General features: G+C 42.6%; 1 protein-coding gene across 4 annotated transcripts in view; it reads right to left on the bottom strand.

Annotated features, from left to right (window-relative positions):
- LOC142152769 (rap guanine nucleotide exchange factor 6-like) overlaps positions 1-12,662 on the bottom strand; it is a 536,756-nt gene extending 524,094 nt beyond the window's left edge. For all 4 annotated transcript variants that reach the window (XM_075209755.1, XM_075209754.1, XM_075209756.1 and 1 more), the window contains exon 1: positions 12,068-12,662. In XM_075209755.1, coding sequence (XP_075065856.1) covers positions 12,068-12,121 — 54 coding nt within the window. In that variant the 5' untranslated portion in view covers positions 12,122-12,662. The remainder of the gene's footprint in view (positions 1-12,067) is intronic.
- Between the last annotated feature and the right edge of the window lie 14,063 nt (positions 12,663-26,725).

Genomic DNA, 26,725 nt, shown 5'->3' with positions numbered 1-26,725 from the left:
TATTTAGGATGGGGCAGGGTAGTAAATGGAGACAATGGGAAAGGAGAAAATTAAGTTGAAGGGGCTGGTGAAACATAAAAAGGGAATTATCTTAGGATGGGTAGGTAGGCAAGCATGAAAAGGTGAGTTTTAAGGGAGTGGTTTTAAGATTGGAGATTGCAAGCGGGTCTGGTCAGAAGGTGCAGGGAGTTCCAATGGAGGGGAGTAATTCTTGACAGATGTAGAAAATGTAGGAAGGGGAGTCAATAAAGAGGGCTTTACAGATGAGAGTAAACGTCTTGAATTGTATTCTCGAGGAAATTGAAACCCAATGAAGGGCTTGGCAGTGTTACGATTTTGATGCCTTAGTCAGTATTTGCACAGGCTTACCTAGGGCGCGGAGTCTAACGGCCTTCCGGTCTTCACCAAGAACCACCGCAAGGTAGTGTGGACTTTGCTGCCAAAGAACCGCAGGTCGCGGCCCCCAGATTAGCCTACTGACGTAAGGGAGAAAGTTCTAAGTGATGGCAGGTAGACAGGCAATTCGACAAAGCGGTGCAAGTACAGGCACTAACAGTTAATTCCAGGTGTTGTAGGTCTGGAGCAGTAACCGGTAGATGCACGGAGCCAATGGGTGCATAGCAGGATATGGGTCCAGAGACACGGCCGGGTCGGTACACAGGTGATATCAGGTATACTGTGACAGAGGGAGATCCAGAGAATAGTTGGTAACACAGCCGGGTCAGTACACAGGAGGTATCAGGTATACGGTGCCAGAGGGAGATCCAGAGAATAGTTGGTAACACAGCCGGGTCGGTACACAGGAGGTATCAGGTATACGGTGCCAGAGGGAGATCCAGAGAAAAGTTGGTAACACAGCCGGGTCGGTACACAGGAGGTATCAGGTAGTACACAGGGAGTAGGTTCACAGGGGTCAAGAACACAGGAACTGTAGCCAGGAACAGGAAACACATTGCTCTGACACAAGCAGCATGTCAGAGCAGAGTAGATATAGAGATTTGAATTCCCCGCCCAGGAGTCACATGACACGATGCAGGGAGAAACCGGAAGTGCGGGAGCGCCATCAGGAGAAGCGCCGAACAGCAGAGACACAGCTGCCAGACAACGCTGACAGCGCTGCGGAGCGGGGACAAGGTAAGTTCATAACAGGCAGAAAGGCACAGTGGAAGAGGGAAGTCGCAACCGTCCCCGCACATGTACTCTGTGGCAGCGCCGTCAAGTCCGGTTACCTAGCAATGGTACATATCTCTTCTTCCTGGTCATGGCCGGCAAGCACATGCGCAGTAGGTGCGTGTCATTGTTGCTAGGCAACAGGACACTGGCTGTTCTGGAAGCAACTGTTCTGTCGTCCTATTCACTGCCACCAATGAGAGAGCAGCACTGTCTATGTAAAGGAGGCTCTGGCGCTATTCTGGTGCCTGAGTATCAAGGTCTCCTTATGCTCCAGAATTCCTGTTTGGTCCCAAGCATCCTGACTGACTGTCAGGCGCCGTCCCGCTGTCTCCCCAAGACGGTCGCCTGTGTCTGTGCCCGCGCGTCCCGTTGCTAGGCAAGTCCCGGTGGCAGCCAGGAATAGCGCTGCCACCCATCAAGTTTCCTATTGGCCCCTGATACTTTATAAGGCACTTCCTGTGACCTCATCAGTGCCAGAGTATCAGGACTTTCTGCCTCCAGCGTATTGTGTGTGTACCAGTATTCTACATTGTTCCTGACTATCCCTGTGCTGCCTGTGACCTTTTGACCCGGACCGTTTGACCACCCCTATTTTGATTCTCCCTTTGTACTGCGCTACCTGAACGTTTTCGACCCGGCTTGTCTCACCATTTTTCTGGATAACCTTGTGTACCTTGTACTACCAGAACGTTACCCACCCGGCCTGCCTGACACCTCCTTGTATCTCGCTGTTGACTCGTGGAAGGACTGCAACCTGCGTGTCCCTGCAGCAGAGTTCATACTTCCTTGCAGGGGCACGTTAGATTCCGCACTTTCCCCTGAGTTGCGCCAACAATAGTAGGTATGCATATAGTTGTGACACTGACTCCTCGGCTCCAAAATTCGCTTTCTCTGACCTCCCTTTTGGATCTCCTTCTGGCATTAACAGATTTCCTGGCTTGACCTACGGCTTCCTGACTACACCTCTGTCTGAGCCTGTTGTACCTGTCTGCTCACATGGCCTGACCTCGGATTGCTTGACCTTGCTTATTCACCTATTGCTTCACTGGTGGCTAACTAGGAGGACTGCAACATGCGTGTCTCTGCATCTAACTCCAAACTCCCTTGCGGGGGTCCCTGGCAAACACCAGAGGCACGTTTAGACTCTGCGCCTCCTTGTTTAGCAGTGCCAATACCAGTAAGTAGGCCTCAGTTTCCTGCTAGCAGTGACAGCAACACCGCATTAAGGACAGATTGTAGGACAGACATATGACAGACAGACCAGAGAGAAGGATGTTGTAACAATCAAGTTGGGAGATGACAAGAACATGGACAATGGTGTTAATGGCATCCAGTGAGAGGAAAGGACTAATCTTGGAAATGTTGTAAAGATAGAGACAGGATTTGGTAAGTAACTGGATGTGGGCAGTGAAGTTATGGATGGAATCAATGACAAGCCCCTTGCATTGGGAACAGGGCATAGGGCGAAACCATCAACCTTAAGGAACACAGAAGGAGGATAATTGACACTGCGGAGTGGAAAGACAATAAGCTTTGTTTTGGATATGTTGTGCTTGAAGTAGCATCTAGCCATCCACATGAAAATGTCAGAAAGGCACTTGGACATATGGAAGAGGTAAGATGGAGAGAGATCAGGCAAAGAAAGATAGATTAGAGTGGTATTAGCAAAGAGGTAATATTGGAGGCCAAAGAAACAGATGAGTTGATAAGAAAGGAGTTGTAAAGAGATAGAAGCAGTAGGCCAAAAACAGAACCTTGAGAGACACCAACAGATTTCTGGACATATGCAGATTGATTTTGCATGATATGATACACACAAAATCAGCAGATATGTGCCTTGATGAATCAGGCCCCTAATATCTATATGTTTGTAATGACTACATAGTTAAAATACATAATATCTACACATTCAAAATGCTAACATGTAAAATACCCATGGCTGCCAGGGCATGCTGGCATTTGAGGAACCACAAGTGCCAGCATGCACATTCAATCAAACAAACAAAACCCCCTTCCATTCCCACCAACCACCTAGAGCATATTACAAATAAACCACATGACAAGCTTTATACTCCAAACAAAACATACTTTTAAAGGAAACAAGATATACTTTATTATCAAGATGATGTACTTGTCTTGGTCAGATAACCAGAACCCCCTTCAAAACCAAAATTCCTGCTTGACCAACTAAACCTCATGGCAAGTTTATACTCAAACAGAATAAACATGCAAAACGACTAAATGGAAATCTTACCATTCAAAATCTGAGGCGTACATTGTTCCCAGAAAACTTCTCCAAATGTAGAAAATTCTTATGTTAACTTCATTGAGACATTACTTTGAAAACAAACTTTTGTGGTATGGGAAGTCGTATATTACAAATATAATCACGGCACCATTTTCAGAGCAAAGGAGAAAAAACACAGAATTTTTTTTTACATTACAGAGAAGGCATCTGCCAATAATCAAACCATGTAGTTACTGCCGTATTGGGAAAAAAAATATGAGGTAACATACAAGATACAATTCTATTACTTGTTTTCAGATAGAATCCTGGGAGCAGAATCTTTTTCTTCAATACATTTTTTTATCTGAAATTGAATCTCTGCAAAGATTTCGGGAAGAAACAAAGCCTTGGATCACAATTTTGCCTAAGAACACAACCATGAATAAAGAATGGTACCAAAACATCCTCCAAGAGCAGCTTCTCCCAATCATCCGAGAACAGTTTGGTGACGAACAATGCCTTTTCCAGCATGATGGAGCACCTTGCCCTAAGGCAAAAGTGATAATTAAGTGGTTCGGGGATCAAAACATCAAAATTTTGGGTTCATAGCCAGGAATCTCCCCAGACCTTAATCCCATTCAGAACTTGTGGTCAATCCTTAAGAGGTGGGTGGACAAACAAAAACCCACAAATTCTGACAAACTCTAAGCATTGATTAGGCAAGGATGGGTGGCCATCAGTCAGTATGTGCAGAAGTTGATTGACAGCATGTCAGGGCAAATTGCAGAGGTCTTCAGAAGAAGGGTCAACACTGAAAATATTGACTCTTTTCCTAGAAACTTAAATTGAAGCTGTACATCACACTTTTTCCTTACCACCTCCTTGATATATTTCTTAAACTCTGAGTTAGTATGAATATGTCCCCAGTACATGTATATTCTTATACTAGTTACACTACTGTACACTGGATGCCAGTCTAGAGGGCCTTCCAAACTCTAACAGGTTCCTTTGGATCTGTTTTTTGACTAGGCTGTTTTGCCACACTACCAGAAAAATAGTAATGTTCCAATGTTTCACTTCTATTCTACGAACAGCTACTTATAGTTTAATTTATAGAGAAACACTATATTAGATCTGTTTTATAACAATATTGTTGAAACTACAATATATTCATGATTGTGCTATTTATATCACATTGGTACCATCATGTGTAATTATTTTGTTGTAGAAACTTTGCCTTATTAATGTGAGTATACTTTTGTGATTATGTGATCTAATATGGACCAGTTCTTTACCTTATTATTGTTTATAACTCATTACCAGTAGCAAAATTGTTATAAACTTGAGAGGTTTTGAGACTTTTTGACATTTATCTGTTACTGACACTATGGTTTGGGAACACCCATTTAATTATGGACCACTTGAAATACTTATGGATCGATACTACATCTTTGCCATCTGATAAATGGAAAGCGACCGGTCCAAAGCTTTCAGTATATAATCATCATCATCATCTGTTTATATAGCACCACTAATTCCGCAGCGCTGTACAGAGAACTCACTCACATCATTCCCAGCCCAATTGGAGCTTACAGTCTAAATTACCAAACATACACACACACACACACAGACAAAAAGAGAGACTAGGGTCAATTTGAAAGCAGCCAATTAACTTACCAGTATGTTTTTGGAGTGTGGGAGTAAACCGGAGCACACATAGGAAACCCATACAAAGACAGGGAGAACATACAAACTCCACACAGATAAGGCCATGGTTGGGAACTGAACTTATGACCCCAGTGTTGTGGGGCAGGAGTGCTATCCACTAAGCTACCATGCTGCCTCCAAAAATTCTATCTCTGAAGAACCCTCACGGACATTGGGGTGAAACACGTTGGTTATTCTACACTATTTACATGTTGGAATTGCTTCCCTGCTTTAGAATGAATAGACCCTGAAACTCCTTGTATTCCACATACTCCTGTGCAACTGCTTGTCGAAGCAGAGCAGATTATTTCTGTCTAAAAGCTACAATCCGGCAAATATGTGGACCCCTACCGAGAATTCACAAGTTCAAACAAGACCTGGAACTACTACCTACAACAGCGTCTTCAGCTCAAGTTGCCCCCCAACTCAGGGGAGGTAGAGAGGACATTTTGGAATCAAACTACCAGCTAAAAGAAGAAAATGTGAACATAATCTCTTCCACACAGAGATTTGAACGAAGTCTAAGGTCGTGGTTACGGAAAGATTTCACACTTGGAATATTACGGATAGTACAATTTCTTACTTTAATTGACCTATGCCAGAACTGTTACTATAGCAATTGATATTTGAGTGATGTGTTAATCCCATTTAATGTTCTGGCATTACCCTATGAAAATTTATGACTATCATTCTATGTTGGTGTTTGAGATTTTAACCTTTTGGTTTGCAGAAAGTTGTTTATCCTTTACTAGTATCCACATTTACGTATTTTGCTTGTTTGGATTATTTATTTATACCTTTTTCTGTGTGTCTTTCTGGAATTCATTCCTGACTGTCCCACAGTGGCAGCATTGTACATTTCACACTTTTTAATACTTATTTCATTAATGCTGAGCTGATAATTTGAAAATATATAATATTACTGAGTGACAGTGAAGAAGCAAGCACTGAAACATCAGCCACACACTCATTAAGCAGGGCAAATATAGCGTGGTATCCATACCCCCTTTTAATCCAGTCTGTACAAGAGCAATTCATGCAAACATGCACACTCCTGCCATGTCAGAGTACTGGGAATTCACAGCTCTCTGTGAACACAGTGAGTGCCATGTATAGGTCAGCCATTGCAAATTTTGGGGCCGTCCACTGCCTGATATATAGGAACCTCCATCCCCACAGTACTTTTTCCACAAACTAATATTTACCACATTATACTTTTGGTGCCACAGTAACTTACAGTACATCAAACTTGCCAACTCTCCCGTAATTTCCAAGATACTACCAAATTCTGGGAAGGTCTTCCACACTCCCAGGAGAGTAAGCATCCTACCCACTTCCAAGTGAAATGAATGAGATAGGGGGGCTCTATGACTCGAATAAAAGCGAATCACCTCATTTTTGCCCCACAATAACGCAAATGTGGCTTTGCGTCATGGGGGCAGGGATGCAATTTCCTACGCTCCACCTCCCTCCACAGTTACGCGCTACACGTCCTCTCTTGAAACTCCCAGAGGGAACAATAGAAAAGTTGGCACGCATGTAGTACAAACCACTTACTGCACATCAGTTGTTAAATTTTGAGAACTTTTATTTGAAGTTATCCACTACATCAACCAAGGAACATCCATTACATCAACCGAAAGGACATAAAAGGATGGCACAGGGCTAATAGTCTTGAATCACTTAATATGTTTTATACTCTAATATATAATGTTAAAAAGCATCTAAAATGAATACACTATACATGCCCGTTGACCTCACCTCTGCTCCTCCTTCACCAGGTATTCAGTACCTTAGTAAGGCTCCCCCCATCCTTCCCTCATTGCTTAGCTGTCTGCATCCCTCCCAGCACCCTTTTCCTAATGTGTATGTCTCTATCAACCCCAGGGGGTAAATGCATCAAGGTCCGATTTTTCAGCGTTTTAAAATAACGGTAAATCGTGGGTGATAATCCGCGATTTTAGTCCCAAAGTCGCCAGATGGATTAAACTGCAATTTTTTTCTCTGATATTAAAAATCACTCGTCATCTCTAGCCATTTGCTGCGATGTCAAATACTACCATCTTTAGCTAACTCTCCTGTGTTTCCTGCATGATTAGTAAACAGATCACTGTTACACTGTTCTGACTGAATCCCCATGACAGCAGGAGAAATCCCCATATACTATAAATAGACCTTGCTGCTGGATTCTATTCAGTAGCGTCAGTCTGCTTGTACATTGTACAGGCAGAAGTTGCGTCGTCTGTAAAGTGGGTTTCTTATTTTTCTCAAGCATGCCCCGAATTCGGATTACAAATACGGGGCCCCTCCTGGGCTGAAGAAAAGAAAACTGCAGGCAACAAGGGGGCCTTTTTGGCCAAGAAGAACAGAAGATATTTACAAGCAGGGACTTTGGAACTACAAATTATTATGAACTTTTCAAGATGGATATTTGGAATTACAATTTTTTTGGACTATTCAAGCTGGACATTTGGAATTACAATCTATTTTGGAATACTCAAGCTGGACTTTGGAATTACAAATTTATTTGGCACATAGTTTTCAAGCATTTTTGGATTACAAGCTGCTGACGAAAGAAGAAGAATTCTGATTAGTAAGTATTTTTGGGTTTTCTTATAATAAATATAAGTGGTATTAATGAGGGTGTGTGCTGTTTTTATTGGTGTTTTATTATTTTTATTAAAATTTTGTGGTTTAAAACGGCTTGTTGTGGTTTTTTTTTTTTTTTGTGGAACTTCAGGTCTCAGCCTGCCATGGGTGTCGGGGCATTTTGGCACTTGTGGTTCTCCAAGTGCCAGCATGCCCTAGTTGCCATGGGCAGGGCCGGTGCTAGGGTCCACGGCGCCCTAGGCATTTTTAAAAAAGCGGCGCCCCCCCGCAAAAATCGCCGCCCCCCCCCCCCCGCAAAAAACACCGCCCTCCTCCCTCCTCTCCTTACCTTGTCTCACCACCGCCGCCTCTCTGCTCCGTCTCCTCCCCTCCACTCACTGACACTAGTAAGTGGAGGGGAGGAGACGGAGCAGAGAGGCAGCGGTGGTGACAAAATAGCCTCTTCCCCCCTCCCCGTGCATCTGATGCTGTGCGGCGGCCGTGACAGGTATGGTCAGCGGTCGCCGCACAGTTTTAAAGTATTTTATTATTCTGTGGCGCCCTCCAGGCGCCCTCCAGAGCCCGGCGCCCTAGGCAAGTGCCTAACCTTGCCTAATGGGAGCGCCGGGCCTGGCCATGGGAATGCTGGTGCTTGCAGTTATACAAGTGCTCATGTGCATGCTGACACTTGTAGTGTACGTACTTGTAATGGTGTCCCCATCAGGAAATATTGATTGTTGCCACATCATAAAAATATAAATATTGCCCCACTGGTGATGAAATATTAAGCCACTCTAATAAAATAACATTTTTTAAAAATCCCTTACAAATAATCATTACTCAAATTTGGCCCACTATATTAGTCATAAATTATTTTGTCCACAGTAAGAAAATTAATAATCATTTTTGCTCCTCTACAACAAAAAACACATTTTTTTTGTAAACTTCCATTGTGCCTTCTGTATATTAAATGTTCATATTAACAATAACCAGATAACTCAAACAACATGCTTTTATTTCTGTTCAATCTCGGACAAGTTTCTGTTTCTGTTGAGTTTGACTACAACATGGGAGAGATAGATGTTGGAAATCGACACAAATTGCCAGAGATTGGATTTTGGAATGTCAAAATTGCAGGTTAATACATATGGTGATTTTACACACAAAATCACCAGTTATCTCTCGTGATTTGCAGACATTTTAAATCACTGAATCTTGTTAATCACCCTGGCTCCCATAGCCCATGGGGGTCATGTAGAGTCCAAGTGCTTTTCAGCACAGAGCTCGTAGCTTCTGTGAAGGAGCACAAAGTGAAGGGGCACACTGATTTTTGCTGTCCCCTCCCCCAAGAAGCAACATCTCCTGGCTGCTTGGCACTGGGTCTAGTTTAGGTTTTTAAAAAATCTGTTATAAAACAAATTGGAAATGAAACAATCTGCTGCCCTTTTAAAGGTTAGAGGGTCGCCCATGCAGCCTGTGAAGCATATCAGGTTGCTTATTACTGGTTTACAGTGTTCACAATATTACGCTGTTCATCTTTCATTTAGTTTGGAATTTCAGAGGCGTTTACACTGTATCATTCGCCTTGGAACAGAAAAACTAGAGAGACATCTGTTATCTTCTATGGTCCGGTTTGTGATTTGATCAAATTTTACTCACTGCATATCTGTACACCATTTTATTTTGGGAATTTACAGTTCCTAATGGTATTGCATTATCTTATGAATATGTGAACTAAGTTGCAGTATAAGACACATCAATCAGTTACTTCTTAGTATTAGCATTATTCCTCCTGAATTTTCTATTCAGCTTTTTATTTTGATTTGCATTTTTATATTTTATTAATAAATATATTTTTAAGACAGATATTTATTAATGAATTCTGCCATATACCTAACATATTTGTTATCATTACACTTGGCACTTTAGAGCTCCTATTGGTAGAATTAATCTGTTCATTATACTATTAAGTATATGCCTATAATATTATAATATGCTTATTGTCACGAAAAGCCCCCTCTGGCTAATCCCTGATTTAATATCTTCTCATATGTTCACACAGTTAAACAATATATCACCTCTATTTTGTCAGGAAACCTCTCCTAACTGGATTTACCAGTCATAACCTGCACTCTGTGCACTTGTGACTTGGAAGTGCTTACTGTATGGGATTACACACAATTATAGCACTCAATCTTCCTCTGACCTATTGCACAGGTTACATATTTGCTAAATCATCCCCCGGACACCGCTCACATAGCCACACCCACTTTGGTTTGCCACCACCAATTGAATAAGGGCAATAGGACCCCAATATACTGTCATATTGACCAACTGGCACACAATGAGCACTCCTTGTTACACACAGTTAGCAAGGTGCAAACCAGCAATCAAACGGTTAACACATAACCCTTCAAGGCTCTTTGACACAAATGTACACTCCACTTGGTATAGAAATATTTTCACAATTCACACCTCAGCAATGAAAGATTTAGCATGGTCAAGCAATCTATCTCTTCTAACATCACAAATTAAATGTTAGATTTAATATAAAAAAAAGTACAATGCTTACAAGTTATATATAAAAAATATAATAAACAATTGACATGCAAATAAAAAGTTGCAAAACAGATAAAATAAAGGGGTAAAATTCAGAGTATATTTTACAGAGAAATTGGTATAATCTGCGCTAATGGAAATTGGCTTGAAGATGGACAGCTTATCAATGATGATTGATTACCCAAAAGGGTTTGTCCCTTTACAACACAGGTTTTTAAGCAAAATCAAATGGGACGTCATTCACATGGAGCAGTGTGGTTGCTAATTTGGGGGCGGAAATATCCTTTAGGTGTCACCTAAGTCTTGTTCAAAACTATTGCTAAGTTTTGACCTGTCTTAACTTTTCTCAGATATATCTCAGAAACAAGACTTTTCCGGTCATAAAACCGGTCATAATCTCCTGCACATTTAAATAGCAAACATGACAGAATTATAACAATATCACATACCTTTCCCAAAGACATGTGACTACAGTTGTTCCCTGTACCTGTAATTCACAACCTTGGTGTGTCTTCTGCCCTTTAGTATGGAGGTGCACACAGATTTCCCAAATTTTGAAACATGAAAACCTTTTCTTTGAAGTTCATATTTCTATATACCTGCATAGAGAGCCTTCATGTGTTGCCTTTGTCTACAAGGATCTCAAGCTGTGAACAGTTCCTTAGAGTCTCTCACATTGTCAAAAAACTCTCCTAAGTCAGGGGGCCGCTCACCCCTAGGGGCCTTTTAAGGTGCTCAGCTTTCCCTGAAAGTGTTGCAGTTTTCTTTTAACATAGAGGTGGGCAGAAGCATCAGGTTCACACACACCAGACCTCCTGACTTCACATTTTACACCTTAGTAGCTCAATTTATGGATTCATTTGATATAACATATTTACACAGCAATTATGTTTAGGCCTTATTCCCCACAATTATGTTATTGGTTAATCTTTAGAACTGTAATTCTTCTCTGTTCACTACACTTATAATATTATATTGAAACATATTTCCCAAGTGCTGTCATTTATGTTATTAGGTATTCATTAACTCGTCCTTGGGCTACCCTGCAGGTTAGTGTACTTAACTAAGGGTTTCAATAGAATGACATTCTATTTTAACGAGCATTAACACTTTAGAATGCTGCAGACAGTCAAAATTGATGTGAAGTGAAGCAAATGTTTGTCAAGAAGTGTGTTTGTACAAGTTTATGTGCTTACATAATATTTCGGACTATTGGCACCTTTACTAGACTTTGACACCTCATGTTAAACACTGTAAAATATTGCACAAGGCCTAAAGAGGCAATGCTGCAATTATCCTTTGGCTTATTTTTATAGACGGCAATAGGTACACCACTTTTTGGCTCCTTACAAATCTGGTTATTAGATTTCTAAGATCAGTTTCTGAAATCTACACACTTTGTCCAAACCTTCAATAAGGTAACTGAAGGAAAAATGTATGGGAAAAATGTATGTAACTATGACCAAAGATGCAATACAGGTTATAATTTGCGATCTTGGAAGGTATTATACTTTGCATTTTTAGTATAAGTATACAACTACTGGTAGGCTAAGCAGAGTTTAAAGATTTGAAACTACTCAGTAAACATACCTTGTCCTACTATATAAAAAACATATAAACAATGGACATGGTGAATGGCGTGTTATATTGGCCAAACACAATAAAGTTTGATGCTAAATAGGATGGAAAAGTACTTATCTGCACCAGATATTTAATGTAAAACAACATTTATGATTGTCTGGCAAGGTGACAAATAGCCTAAGAACATTACCATCCAGAATCTATAAATGAATGAATCAAAAAAAATCTTACTTTTGATACCCATGGTTGGAGACAGTTGGCATAACATCTGACAAGGAATGCCATTTCCTTTCTGCAGTAACAAACATGCAGCCAGGATGCTGAATAAACTTGGCAAAATTAATTCCAATCTGTTACTCTTCCAGAATGTGCTTCTTAAATAGTAAATTTCAGATGCACACTCATCAGTAGCATGTGCTTAATAATACAGCAATTGCACAGTGTTTCTTCACAAGCTTCTAATTTCTATATTTCAAACATCCAATCTTCATTTAAATTTGAAGCTTCTTCTTAACATGTTACTTTTAGAGACTGGCAATATTACACTCTGTGATATGCATCTTCTGCAGATATATTGTCCTCTTCTTCCAGCATGAAGTGTCTGTTTTAAATACCTGTCTATTCTTTGCTTGTGGATTGATAAAATGATGCTGCAATAATTAAAATTTAAATACATGCAGTGGATTAAAAAAAATAAAGATAAGAAGTCCAGATGATATTTTAAATAAAAAAATACTGTTTTCATAGCATCAGTGAAATAGAAAGCTGAAGTCTTGAATCTACTACTATCTTTCTTTGCTAGCTGCTTCCAGCAGCTCCCTAAGGAGAAGCCTGTATCGATTGGATGAACGCAGCAAGATGAAATTTCTTATGTTGGAGGGGAGAGTGGGAGGAGAACAGAGCTAAAAGGATGACATCACCTATATAGAAAGCCTTTAGAAGCTGCATTAGACCAACTGGCAATTGGAAAATTCCGCCCAACAGAGCATCATTATCGACCTAGTAGCATAGGCAACATAAGCCTAAACAAGACACCGAAAGCATCAAGATCAGTGGTAACATTTGCTTTTTTCTACAGCATTTATTTATAAATATGGACACCACAAATAATGATGTTGATTATATGATGTAATATAAAGAAGGCATTAAAGGTAAAAGATGACTGGCCATTTCTAAGTTAACAAAAAAAAAGTATGCTATTGCTTTGGATGGTCTCACATTAAATATAATAACTATATATAATATAATAAACAAAACAGGTGATAGACCACAACTTCACAGCAGTCAGCTTTGCAATACAAATAGTTAAAAGCAAATGTTAAATTACTAAACTGTAGTAATAACACTGCTCTATTCAAAATTCACAATACTATACTTGCTGCCTGATACTGTCATCTGTAGGCACATAGTATTGCAAATATTATTGCTATTAGGTTTCATAAAACTGTGTACAACTCCTCATAATATTTTTAAACTAATGTAATAAAATCTCTTAATTGTAGATGAAGACTGTATATTATTTATGTATTATAATTAGCACTTTTTATTAAGATAACTATCATATGCCCCTCTATTGCAACCAAACCCCCTATCTCTCTTTCATTCTGTATTTTCTTTTATTGCCTCTGCTGTAGAGATTTGTATGATTACAATTCTCCAATAGTTGTAAAAAATGTCTTCTTTAGCTCAGAGATTCTGCTATATTGGTTACAATGACCACATACGCATCTGCAGCTGCAGTTGGCAGCGGTGTTGCTTTATTTTTTGGATGCTTCCAGTAGAGAGGTGCAAGGAGCTCATTCATGGCTACAGAGAGCATTTATTTTGACCAAAAACTGATAACTACCAAATATAAGTCTAGGATGTCAAGAATTTTGCAATGCTTTTTTCCATTTTCTGATTTAAAAAAATATACAGTATTAAATTCAAAATAAAAATACAAAGGCTTCTGTAAAATTAACAGAGAAAGAATTGTGGAGACAATATATTGTTGTTAATTTCAAATTATGCTTAGAGGAACATGTAAGTCATTTGAAAAAGTGCCAATATTTTTACCAAAGCAGTGTACATACAGAACACTGAACAGTAACATCATTAAAACCAGTAACAAGTGAAGTGAATAACATTGATTATCTCATTACAATGGCAACTGTCAAAGGGTGGATATATTAGGCAGTAAGTGAACATCCAGTCCTTGAAGTTGTGTGTTGAAAGCTGGAAAAATGGGCAAGTGTAAGGATCTGAGTGGCTTTCACAAGGGCCAAATTGTGATGGCTAGATGATTGGGGCAGAGCATCTCCAAAACTGCAGGTCTTGTGGGTGTTCCTGGTATGCAGTGGTTAGTACCTACCAACGTGGAGCAAAGAAGGACAACCGGAGAACCAGCAACAGAGTCATGGGCATCTAAGTCTCATTGATGTGCGTAGGGAGAGAAAACAAGCTATCTGGTCCAATCCCACAGAAGAGCTACTGTAGAACAAATTGTTGAAAATATTAATGGTGGCTATGATAGCCGTAGACCAGTCCGAGTGCCCATGCTGACCACTATCCACCGCTAAAAGCACCTACAACTGGACCATGGAGCAATGGAAGAAGGTGGCCTGGTCTGATGAATCACATTTTCTATGTGGACGGCCAGATGCATGTACATCGTTTATCTGGGGAAGTGATGATACCAGCATGCACTATGGGAACAAAGCAAGCCAGCAGATGCAGTGTGATGCTCTGGACAATGTTCTGCTGGGAAACCTTGGGTCTTGGCATTCATGTAGATATTCCTTTGACATGTACCACCTACTTAAAAATTGTTGCAGACCAAGGACACCCCTTTATAGCAATGGTATTATCTGATCGCAGTGGCCTCTTTCAGCAAGATAATGAGGCCTGCTACACTGCAAAAAATGTTCAGAAATGGTTTGAGGAATATAAGGAACGAGTTCAAGGTGTTGACTGCGCCTCAAAATTCCCCAAATAATCAATATTATTCACTTCACCTCTCAGTGGTTTTAATGTTGTGGCTGATAGGTGTATACACATGCCTATGTTTTGAGTTCCAGAAACACATTTTTGTACTAACCAAGAGGGTACTGCTAACATTATACTAACAGTGGGAAAATTGTTTGTTGGAATATCAACACGTTGAGAGAATTTTTTCTGTGTTGCCAAGTTAGAGTTTTCCGTATTATGTTGGATGTGACCTGCCTGTAATAGTGCCCGTTACTACAAACAGTGCATGTGATATATACTTTTCCAAACTGACCAGAGAGCTGCTGACCTGTAATATAGCAGATGTTCAATGAGTATATTATAATTATTTTTAATAACTTTTATTAATAATAAATAATTTTTTGGGATACTTAACCAATTCTTTGTGTGCAGCCCAACATTTTCTTTTTTTTTTATTATTATTATTATTATTATTATTATTATTATTATTATTATTATTATTGTAGTACCGTGTTAGCCAGAAAAATCTATATGATGTTAAATACTTTTGTGTCAAAAAAGACAAAAGTATTATAGGAGTGATATCTTTATTGGCTAAACAAAACAATGATTATATTTGCTAGCTTTCAGAGCACAGAGACCCCTTCATCAGGCAAGTTTTCAAATGAATGCCTGATGAAGGGGCCTCTCTTCTCTGAAAGCTAGCAAATATAATTCAGTCATTCAGTCAATGACTTTTATCTGTGCTTCTGGCTCTTCATTGTTGTGGAACTACAAAGCACAGCACGCCCTACCAGAGTGCAAGCTGGAACATGTCATTCGACAAAAACTGGAGAACCATAGTCAGGGCCTGATTAAGGGTTCTGGCCGCCCTAGGCTAATACGGCCGCAGCGTCGTCGTCCCCCCCCCTCCTCCGAGTATATAGGTGTATAGGAACACTCCTGAATAAATTTGAATGCTGGAGAATACACCTGAACATTGATAGACAGATTGTGCCATTGTCTCTTTCCTGTTCTTGCTCTTCTCTCTTGCAACTTTGTTATCCTCTCGCTGGCTTCTGAAAAGTTGGTGTCCTGTTTTGAAAATGCAAAAATGTATTAAAATGCAAAATGTTAACAAACCCTGAATGATTAGGCCCTTTAGTTAAAACAAAACACTCCATTATGGCCAGCTAAAAGTACCCCATTGTACAGGCATATATAAGCAATATCTAAATATTTGTTGTCAATCAAATACAAACCTCTACGAGCCCCATCTCACTAATATTTAGTATTCTAGTGATTTCTGAGACCACCCATGTGACCACCACACAATCATGAGATTCTGCCCCCAAAGCTGCTCTATTTTTTAAATACCCCCTGCAGCCATTTTCCTTAACCACAACCCCCCCCCCCCACAGCCATTTTCCTTAACCCCTGCTGCAGCCATTTTCTTTACCTGCATCCACCCCCCTTTCAGCTATTTTCCTTACCTTCACTCTGTAGCTATCCCCCCCGTCACATCAAAACTCACCCAGTCACATATATCAGCCCCCTCCTTCATACATATCAACCTCTCTCCCTTCCTATAGATTTTCATGGCAGCCTCCCCCCTCCCACCATATAGATTTGTATGACAGTCCCCCTCTCCCTCCCTATACATATGCATGACAGTCCCCCCTCTCCCTCCCTATAGATATGCAGGGTAGTCCCCCCCCCCTCCCTATAGATATGCAGGGTAGTTCCCCCCCCTCCCTATAGATATGCAGGATAGTTCCCCCCCCTCCCTATAGATATGCAGGGTAGTTTCCCCCCTCCCTATAGATATGCAGGGTAGTTCCCCCCCTTCCTATAGATATGCAGGGCAAATCCCCCCCTCCCTATAGATATGCAGGGCAGTTCCCCCCCCTCCCTATAGATATGCAGGGCAGTTCCCCCCCCTCCCTATAGATATGCAGGGCAGATTCCCCCCCCCCTCCCTATAGATATGCAGGGCAGTTCCTCCCCCCTCCCTATAGATATGCAGGGCAGTTCCCCCCTTCACTTACCTGTAGTTGTGCCAGCGTCGCTCCTCTCCTCAGATCAGCAGATAGGAAGTGAAGACGTCCTGCTTCCTGTCTGCTGCACAGCAACAGGCAGCCTGATGATTGGCTGTGTGTTGCTAACCACTGACCACCAATGCTTTTGATCGTCGAGCCCCTCCCCCACCCCGGAAAAAAAATGAATGAAGAAAAAAAATTAAAAAAAATGAATGAAAAAAATAAATAAATACCCGCAGCGCCGCGCCCCCCGGGACCCAGCGCCCCAGGCTGCAGCCTGGTCAGCCTAGTGGTTGATCAGGCCCTGACCATAGTTTACACTGTAACCAGCCAGCCACATAACACACTTGTGGAACTGTCATCACAGAGATGAGCCACTGGTTGTGCAGGCTTGTTTTGTGATTGCTAACATTATTATTTGTTAGAAAGTTTTTGTTTTTATTAATTATAAAAATTGGGTTTACAACTAGGGTAGTGTGACCTTCCAGTGCGCAATGGGAGATACCACCTACACCTACCAAGATAAGGGGGGGGGGCACCAGTGCTCTCTCACCCAGGGCACTAAATTTTCTAGTTACAGCTCTGACATCACAACACCAATTTGTGGTACCCCAAAGCAGAGCCGTAACTAGGGCAGTGCGGGCGGTGCTGTCGCCCAGGGCGCAAGCCCAAATGGGGCGCAACGGCCGCCCGCTACTTGCCCTGGCTCTGTGACTGCAGATTACCGGCACTCAGCAAATCCAAAATGGTGCCCAGCACCCGGATCCTCTTAAGAGCCCATGTTGTGCATACTAAAAGTTTGAGACTCTCTCCTCCACTCCTCTTTTACTGTCTCTCTCCCGGGTCTCCCCTCACCTCATCTCTGTGTATGTGACAGCTAAAGCATACCATCCGATTCACGGACTTTGGAGGGGCGGGGCTTATCGGAAAGTGGATGTGGCTTCCTCCTCATGTACATCTGTCTCCGAAGAAATCTCCCTGAGTGTGACAGCTTCTGTCTCCACCCTTTCCTTGTGAGAGCCTCTGCCCGCCTCTAACCCCCCACCCCCCTTTGTGTGTGATAGTTTCTGTCCTGCTTGCCTTCAGGTATCAGCTTTTATCTCCCCCCCCCAGGCAAGTGAAGCTTTTGTCTCCCTTCATCTACCCTCCTACATGACACAGGTGGGCTGGCATAGGTGCAGTGTGGAGACAGGTTTGGCATTGCTGTAGTGTAGTAGAGATGGGTGACATAGGTGCAGTGTGGGGCCAGGGCTGGCATTGGTGTAGTGTGGGTAGAGGGGGTGGCATAGGTGCAGTGTGGGGCCAGGGCTGGCATTGGTGTAGTGTGGGTAGAGGTGGTGGCATAGGTGCAGTGTGGGGACAGGTCTGGCATTGGTGTAGAGGGGGTGGCATAGGTTCAGTGTGGGGACAGGTCTGGCATTGGTGTAGAGGGGGTGGCATTGGTGCAGTGTGGAGACAGGGCTGACATTGGTGTAGGGTGGGTACATGGGTTGTATTGGTGCAGGGTGAGGTTGGTACAACTACTGGCTGTAATGGGGAGAGTTGGTGAGGTTTTGCTGATTTTTATTTAAGTTTTAAGCCAATTTTCTTTGGAACCCCTCTCTAGAACGGCTTACCCCTGTGCCTCAGACCAGGTAAAACAGCTAGAGAAGGAGAAACACGCCACCTGACCTGTCTCATGGCACAGTGGACGGACCATTTTCATTTGCACTCTATCACTGACGGACGGTAAGTCAAATTCTCATATATAACACATAATTACACTGAGGCAGGGTGTCCACTCTCAGTAAGGTTCACAGCTGGCTTATTATTGAATCAGCTTTCACGACTATCAGTGAGACACATAGAAGGTAATGCGCTAGCCACACCCCCACATTATGTTGGCCACACCCACTCCGCAAGTGTCACTCCCACTAAGATGGGGGGCGCCTGTGCCCTGTCTCGCCCCGGGGCACCAAAATGTCTAGTTACGGCACTGCCCCAAAGCCCTGTTGAACAGCACAGAGGAGTGCATAAACGCTTTTAAAATGCAGGGCTACAAGGGGTTAATTGTGCTCCTGAAAACTTGTGCCCAGGAGTGATTGACAGGAGGAGGATGAAGGCCCTGATTGGCTCGGGGAGTAACAGGAAGAGGTTGTGCAGGAAGGAGGAGAGAGAGCAGCATGGTAGAAGGAACAAGGGGGAGGATGTGCAGCTGAGCAGAGAGAAGATAAGCTGCTGCCAGAACTGTGACATTGCCAGCAAAGCGGACAGAGAACAGCTGGGGACACGCAGCGGGGCGCCAAAGACAGTCTCCACTAACTGCAGAACCGTCTCCAGGTAAAACCCTAGCCTGCAGTGTATTGCACACACCCCAGTGTCAGAGGGAAGAGTGATGAGAGAATCTATCCAAAACTGACATTGCATTCTTGTACAAAGAAGGATTGTTAGAGCTTTTCCCCAGATCATACCTATACACAGGCTGCAGGGAACAATTAAGACGGTCGTTTCAGCTATATCCTGTGTGTGTGTGTGTGTGTGCTGATATCTGGACATTATACCCTGCTGCAGAGTACATGTGCTGATAGAGATTCATTGACTGTTGAGAGAACAGCGCCATCTTGTGGCTGAAATGAGCAACAGCTCTGCTTTCTACTATAATACTTAACCCTTGATGGAAACCTCTGCAGGACATTGAAACACTACCCAAATTCCTGTGCACAGGTCAGCCCAGGACTGAGTGGAAAATATGGTAACGTTACCGGGGATAATATTGGTGCACCAAATGTTTTAGATGATGTTAATGTTATGTGATTTACCTAAGAATTGATTTATTACTATTGAAGGTGTGACATTCAGTGTTAGTGGTACTGCTGCAATTCAAGTTAACTCAGCAGTAGATGCTAAAAGTGGGACGCCTGACCCATAAGGAATAGCACGGTACCCCAAACACCTGAATAGGAAGTAGCCCTCTAGTGGGTGCGGTAGTGACCGTAAGAGTCTTGATAAGTTATTATTGATGGTTATTGCATCATCACCAGTCAGATATTGTTAACGTGAAAGTAGTAACTGTGATTACCAGTGTGCCTTATTAGACAATGGGTATTGAAGATGTTATCGTTATTCTGCCTTATACTCACCAGGTGTATGTTATATGTTAAATGCTATTGTGCTCTATGCTGATCAGACGCATTATTTTGTCATTACTATTGAGCTGAAGGGGTCAGTGGCGCGGGGGCTTACCAAAACTATCCTTACCGCATTCTCAATAAAATCAAGTTGTTTGACCAATCTTTGTCCCTTTCATTGAAGTATTTATCTCCTGACCACCGGATTTCCAAAAGAGAAAAGAACCTGACTCGTATCTGGGAGACAAGGTAAGGGAAGGATTTCCCATCAGTACTCGACCACCACAAATTCTCTGTAATTTAGTGGGAAAACAGACAGGTATATTAACTTATTGAACCCTGTAAGACTAGAACTGTGTATTTTTTGCATGTTAGGGGAACCTAACATCTACCACTACCACATACTTGCCAACTCTCCCGGAATGTCCGGGAGACTCCCGCATTTTGCGAGAGTCTCCCGGACTCCCGGGCGAGTGTGGCAATCTCCTGAACTCTGCCCACTTCACTAGGAAGTGCCCCACTTCCTAGTGAAGTGGGCAGAATTAGATCCCAAACGCTGCGATACCCGGAGAATCGCAGCGTTTGGCCCCGCCCCCGCTGTCAAATGACATGTTTGTGTCATGATGTCACAGGGGGTGGGGCCAAAATTACGCTATTTTGACCATCCCGCCCTCATCACGCCCACCTGCACTGGCTGGCTCCCGGGAGGGAGCTGAAGAAAGTCGGCAAGTATGCTCTACCAGCAAGTCTAACTATAGGACAGTATATAAGCTCCAAAGTAACTTGTTTATTTTTATGGTTGCATATTCATGCTGTGAATCTCCCATGTTACTACATATCAAAGGTATTGTATCAGATTGAGATCTGGTGACTGTGGAGGCCATTGAGATGATGTGTGCTTTGTGACATGGCTTGTTATCCTGCTAGAAGTTGCAATTAGTAGATGGGTAGACTGTGGCCATAAAGGGATACACATGGTCAGTAATATTACTCAGGAAAACTATAGCATTAAACGATGCTCAATTGGCATTAAGGGGTCTAATATGTGCTAGGAAACATTCTGCATACCATTACATCACCACCACCAGCCTGTACCATTGACGCAAGATAGGATGGATCCTTGGACGCTACCACCTGCAGGTCACAGCAGAAATTGAGATTTATCAGACCATGGGTTAAATGTATGAAATTGTGCATTTTGCAAGTCTCTGAATATCAATGACTTTGCAGGGGGGATTTAAAACAACAATGGCTTTCAAAGGCAAGTTTATTTATGAACAGTGTATTATATTCTTTTGTTATGCCTAAATATTTGATTTTGTGAGGCTGCCATCTAAATTTAAAGGATGTTTGTAAGTGTTGAAGTGTGTCAGGAGGGAGGGTAGGTGAAAGAGCTTCAGTTTTATCTGAGCTTATGTTAAAATTAGAAAGAAGGCCATCAGACATAAGGGATAAAATGCATAGTGTTGATTAATCCTCCTATGCAACCTACCCATCCGGTTAAAGTACCACACTTTTGAACCATAAATAAAAACACGGACACCAACTTAAGTTTGGAAGACAAAGGTCACCTTTTATTTTATTATTACTTTTAATTTTATTTCATTTCTATTAAAAATGGACCTTTAGTAGGTGGTGAAGAGCATGGCAGCCAGCTACACCAGCATAAACCAATAAGGTGGAAGATCGTCTCATTTCCACCGACCCAGGTTAAAACCATATCTATTGGCCGGTACTATAATAACACCATAAGTTAACTCAATACCCTCTGGACTAAACTAGTTATGCCCTTTCTAGGCAAAACCTGATACTCCTTACTAGAGCATCAATGAGTCTGATGACGTCGAGGGAACCAAAGCTCATTGACAACATTTAAGTACGATATGCTTACCAAAAAGCTGACTGCAATGCTCTCCTACCACAGCCATGTGCCTTATGGGCCTAACGGCCCGACACCTAAAGAAAGCACTACCCCTCAATCCCTCAATTCCGAAAAAATCTTCTATAATCTGCTCTGAAAAGATGTCATTTTTTTTTTTTTTTAACGTTATCAAGGGATGATTTATGACTACACCCTGTAGGTTTTTTTTTTTTTTTTTTTTTAAATCAGGTAAAATTTTATTGCATTTTTTTCTTTTTTTACACTTTAAAAGCAAAAAAAAAAAAAAATGCCCAAAACATTAGGCTAAAACAATAACTACAGCCCACACAGTGATACAAGCAGTGTCAAATATTCATGCACAGTAGATTCAAAATGCATTGGTATTCAGATTTTCAAATCAGGGTATACACATCTTCCAAAATTTCAAGATACAATAAGATAATAACACAGTAGTGCTAATACAAAATACAATCGTTGACCTTAATAACAAAGGAGGTGGCTGGATGTCTGCCCCGAGCATTGCATTAGGAGAGCTCCACCTACCTCAATCCTTCTGTAACATATGGGGATATTCTCCACCGGTACCATATTCCTTTATATTTATCCACTAGGTTTCTACTGGTGTACATGAAACTTTCATGGCCGACTGTATCGTTAACAAGGTCAATCCAGCTACTCACAGTCGGGCCTTCCGGTGCAATCCACTTCCTAGCTATGACCACTTTTGCCAACATAAGTAACGTATTATTGAGCAGTCTAATAAGCCTACGGATGTTTTTGTTTAAGCCCAAACCAAATATACATAGGGCCAACACTTTACTTCCCACTAGATGAGTTTCATTTAGACATACAACATCCACCTCATAATTGGGATATGACCAAAGACCGTTTAATTTTATCATTTAGGCCACGAACATTCCAAGTCAGGATTTTAATAGAGCCCCTATTCATCTTCCCAGTTGCCATCACACCAGGGAATACACATAAGACATCTCCCCATAGAAATCAACCCCCTCCAGCCCAGGCAGACACCCAGCCACCAGTGAACCACATTAGTATATACCAAAATAGTCAATCTCAACATCTGAAAGTATTTGCATAGAGAAAAAATATCACACTTGATACTGCATTGAACTCTAACAAACCTCCCCCTCCCTACCCTATCCCAACAACCCCCCTCCCTGTACATCCACCCCCAACTTAGACATACCTGGATCCCATTACCCCTATCCCGCATCTCCTCAAACAATGCACACAGCTATCTCCACGTATTTATGGAAACACCAGCATACACTGAAAAAAGGAGAGGGAGATCGCGACCCTTTAAGCAAGGGAAACCCCCCAGCCCATAACTTTACCCTACTACTCCTCCAGTATCCCACATCCACTTGATCCACTAGCACCAAATATAAGATCCAAAACTTTTTTCCCAGAAATATCACCTTATAATTGACACCTTCGTAAACATTCAGTAACTTCTATATTAATCAAAGTATTTCAGTATGTATAAACATAAATCAAAGTGATATACATCTACGGAGCTTATTTCTCAAACATAATAACTGTCAGAGGCATATGAATTTTAATAGCATCATTTCAGTCCAGGAGGTCAATACGTCACCAGAAGCATCTTCAATCCGGACGAGGATCTCGAGGAGCTCTCCTATCCAACCAGTGAGTCGCCTCCGAAGGCGATCCAAAGAAGAGGGTAGTTCCATCTGTAACCACACGCAATCTGGACGGGAAAAGCATAGCATACGGCAATTGCATCTCACAAAGACGACGCTTCAGTTGTATAAACTGAGCTCTGCTCTTTTGTACATCCACCGAGGAAATACAGCCACTCTTTGGTTTTGATACATTAAGGGGCCCTTGGTCCGAGCCATGCGAAGAATAGCATCCCGATCTTTATAGTGTAGCATTTTAGCAATGAATGTGCGCGGCTGCGCACCAGGAGGCGGCCTGTGAGTCGGAATCCGATGCGGCCTCTCCACCACAAACTGGGCCGTGAACTCCTCTATGCCGAATGTCTGGATAATCCAATTCTCCAAGAATGTCTCCGGAGCATCACCCTCTGTCTTTTCAGGGAGACCCACCAGCCGAACATTGATGCGTCTGTGGCGGCCCTCCACGTCTGACATTTTTCGTTTAACCGACACCATCTGAGCTTCCAAACCAGCAACTTTCTGTGGCAAGGGAACTGTAGTATCCTCTAGTATGGAGATGCGGGCCTCTGTCTCTGACACACGCTCACGAATCTTCTGAAAATCCTGCCGCATCAACGATAGGTCAGCCTGCACCTCTCCAATTTTATCCATTACCTTCTTTTCAGAAGCAGCGATAGCTTTCAGGACCTCCTGAAGAGTAGAATCAACCGGTGAATCCGTATCTTTGGAAGACTGAGGTGCCTGCAGTTCAGACGCAGAAGCTCCTCCCGAGGCCGTGGCAGGATTAGAACGCGCATATTTCTCCAACCTGCCCGCGGCAGTGGTGTTCGCAGAATGTTTACCCATACTGGCCCTTTCTATTCACAGGTGCTGACGGGTGCACCCCTAGATGTTATATATGTAGCTTTAGATATTAAAGGGGGCCACAGCAGAGCATCCAGCAGCAACTGGTATTATAACCAGAATGTGACCAGTGAAGGACCAACTACTGCACACAGTTCAGCCAAAGTACCCACTCAGAGATGACAAGGAGAAAGGGCCTCCAAGCAACAATAACAGCAGCACAGAGTATTTTCCATACACAGAGAAATGACAGGGAGAAAGGGCCTTCAGGCAGCCACAAGAGCAGCACAGAGTATATTCCCCTTACTGCTCCAGAAACAGGGTTCTCACTGCTGCAGGTAGGGGTTAATATTATGTCAGCTGCCCCTACAGTGCTGCGAGACTGTATGTCAGTCTTTATTTCACCGACCGTTATATCCAAGATGGCGCCACGTCTCACTCCCCGGCGGGAACACCACACTCCAGCAGCAGCAATCAACCACCTTCTCTTCACCCCCGAGCAGTCTCCTCACCGGCCAAATAGACACCCGATTAGCGCAGACCAGAAGACCCAGACACCACCGGAGATAGAGAACCCCTTCTTCCGTCACCGCGTGAACTCTGCTCTAGCACAGCTCCGGAAACCAGCGCCAACCACAGTTTCCGCGACCCGCTGACACAGCCCAAACTTGGACCGGAGGAAATAAAAGAAGTACCGCCACAGAACCAGGTAAGTTTAGTGCCTTTTTTCCACACCAGGATGTCTGCTCTGGATATTTAGGCTGGGGAGCTTCGATGCACACAGCCTACTCCATGCTCCACCAGGCCACACCCCTCCCCTGTATGCTTTTTATATTCTGCTTTGCATATCCACTTATTTTATAACCACCCTTATCAATGTGACCAGGGAAATCGCTGATCTCCAGGACCAACAGGTATAATGTTTGATCAACATATCGTAATTGTAAGCCATCGAGCGTGTATTTGCTTCATATCTTCCCAAATACTAATGATCAAAACCAGGGATTTCCCTCTACCCACGTCATTCCCGTATGGGCAAAACTAGCCTCCTGACAGACAACAGGATTCTAAGCTGTTGCCAACATATAATAAGCCTCTCCATACTAGAGGTCGCCATCAATGACAGGAGCCTAGTGCCAGCACTCCGTGCCAAACCACATAACCTCTTCAGTTTGAGAGGGGTATCCAGTAACTTGGGAAATTCCCATACATAAAATATGACCCGTATGGGCAAAACAATATTAGCCTCATGACAGACAACAGGATTCGAAGCTGTTGTCAACTCCTAATAAGCCTCTCCATACTAGAGGTCGCCATCAATGACAGGAGCCTAGCGCCAGCACTCCATGCAAAACCACATTACCTCTTCAGTTTGAGAGAGGTATCCAGTAACTCGGGAAACTCCCATGTAATGAGGCACCTGGGCCATATAAGTTAAAAAAGAGAAGATGCAAAGAATAAGAAAAGTTGGTAACCCAAGTGAAGGTAAAAAAACCCTTAAAACCCTGGAAGCACACCACTAATCAGGCCTTGATCCAAGGAAAAAAGAGGAGAAAATCCCTTCATGCCCCCGTTCAACACAGCGAGCAGCATAGCACTGAGTCACCAACCAATAGAGGAGAAAAGATCAGATAAACGAGGGAGCAGAGTAAAGAGTGAGGTGTGGAGAGGAAGGGGGATCTGGAGGAGGAAACCTATAATAAGCCTCAATCGTCTGGGCGAATGTACTCCTTGTAACTCTGCGACTTCCATCTCCCTAGTGTTTGAATTTCAGTAACAGATGCACCCCTGCCCTTCACCAGGGCACGTTTTAGCAAGGCATTAAACTGAAATTTAGTCAATGGGGTATGATCTCGATGCATTAGCCACAAACCCTCCCCCAAGGGCCGAAGTCTCGCAAATTTATTAGCCAGTATGACCGGGCATATAGCTTTTTCATGTTGCTCTGTTAGAACTATCCAATGGCCTCTGCCTATCTGATCAGTCTTTGACTTAGCTATCTTACAGCATACAATCTCAGGTTGAAAACTACATTCCTAAATAGCAAAGCTTCACTCTCATTGTTCTTTGATTGCGCCACCAGCTCACTAACCCTAAAAGCGCCATGATATGCTAACGAGAAAGCCAAACCAAATAGCAAAGCCTCGTAACCATCCGTAGATATGCTATGAAAAACCTTAATCAGCCTAATATTTGTGCGTCAATAGGACGGTGTGTGTCCTTAATCACTGGCTGAGTTCTAGACCAACCTTTCAATGCCTTAGATATCATGAACGATTTAGTGGGATCTTGTGTACCATTTAATCTTGCCATAAATGCAATGCCTGCTAGCATGTAACCCATCCTTGCCTTAGAAAACCCCTCTTTGTAATGGTCCCACATAAAACCCGCCATAGAGGGGATCTGACCTGATCCGTTGTTGTTGT

This window comes from Mixophyes fleayi, chromosome 4, assembly GCF_038048845.1.
Source record: "Mixophyes fleayi isolate aMixFle1 chromosome 4, aMixFle1.hap1, whole genome shotgun sequence".
Lineage (NCBI taxonomy): Eukaryota > Metazoa > Chordata > Amphibia > Anura > Limnodynastidae > Mixophyes > Mixophyes fleayi.
This window is presented reverse-complemented; position numbering and strand designations above follow the sequence as displayed.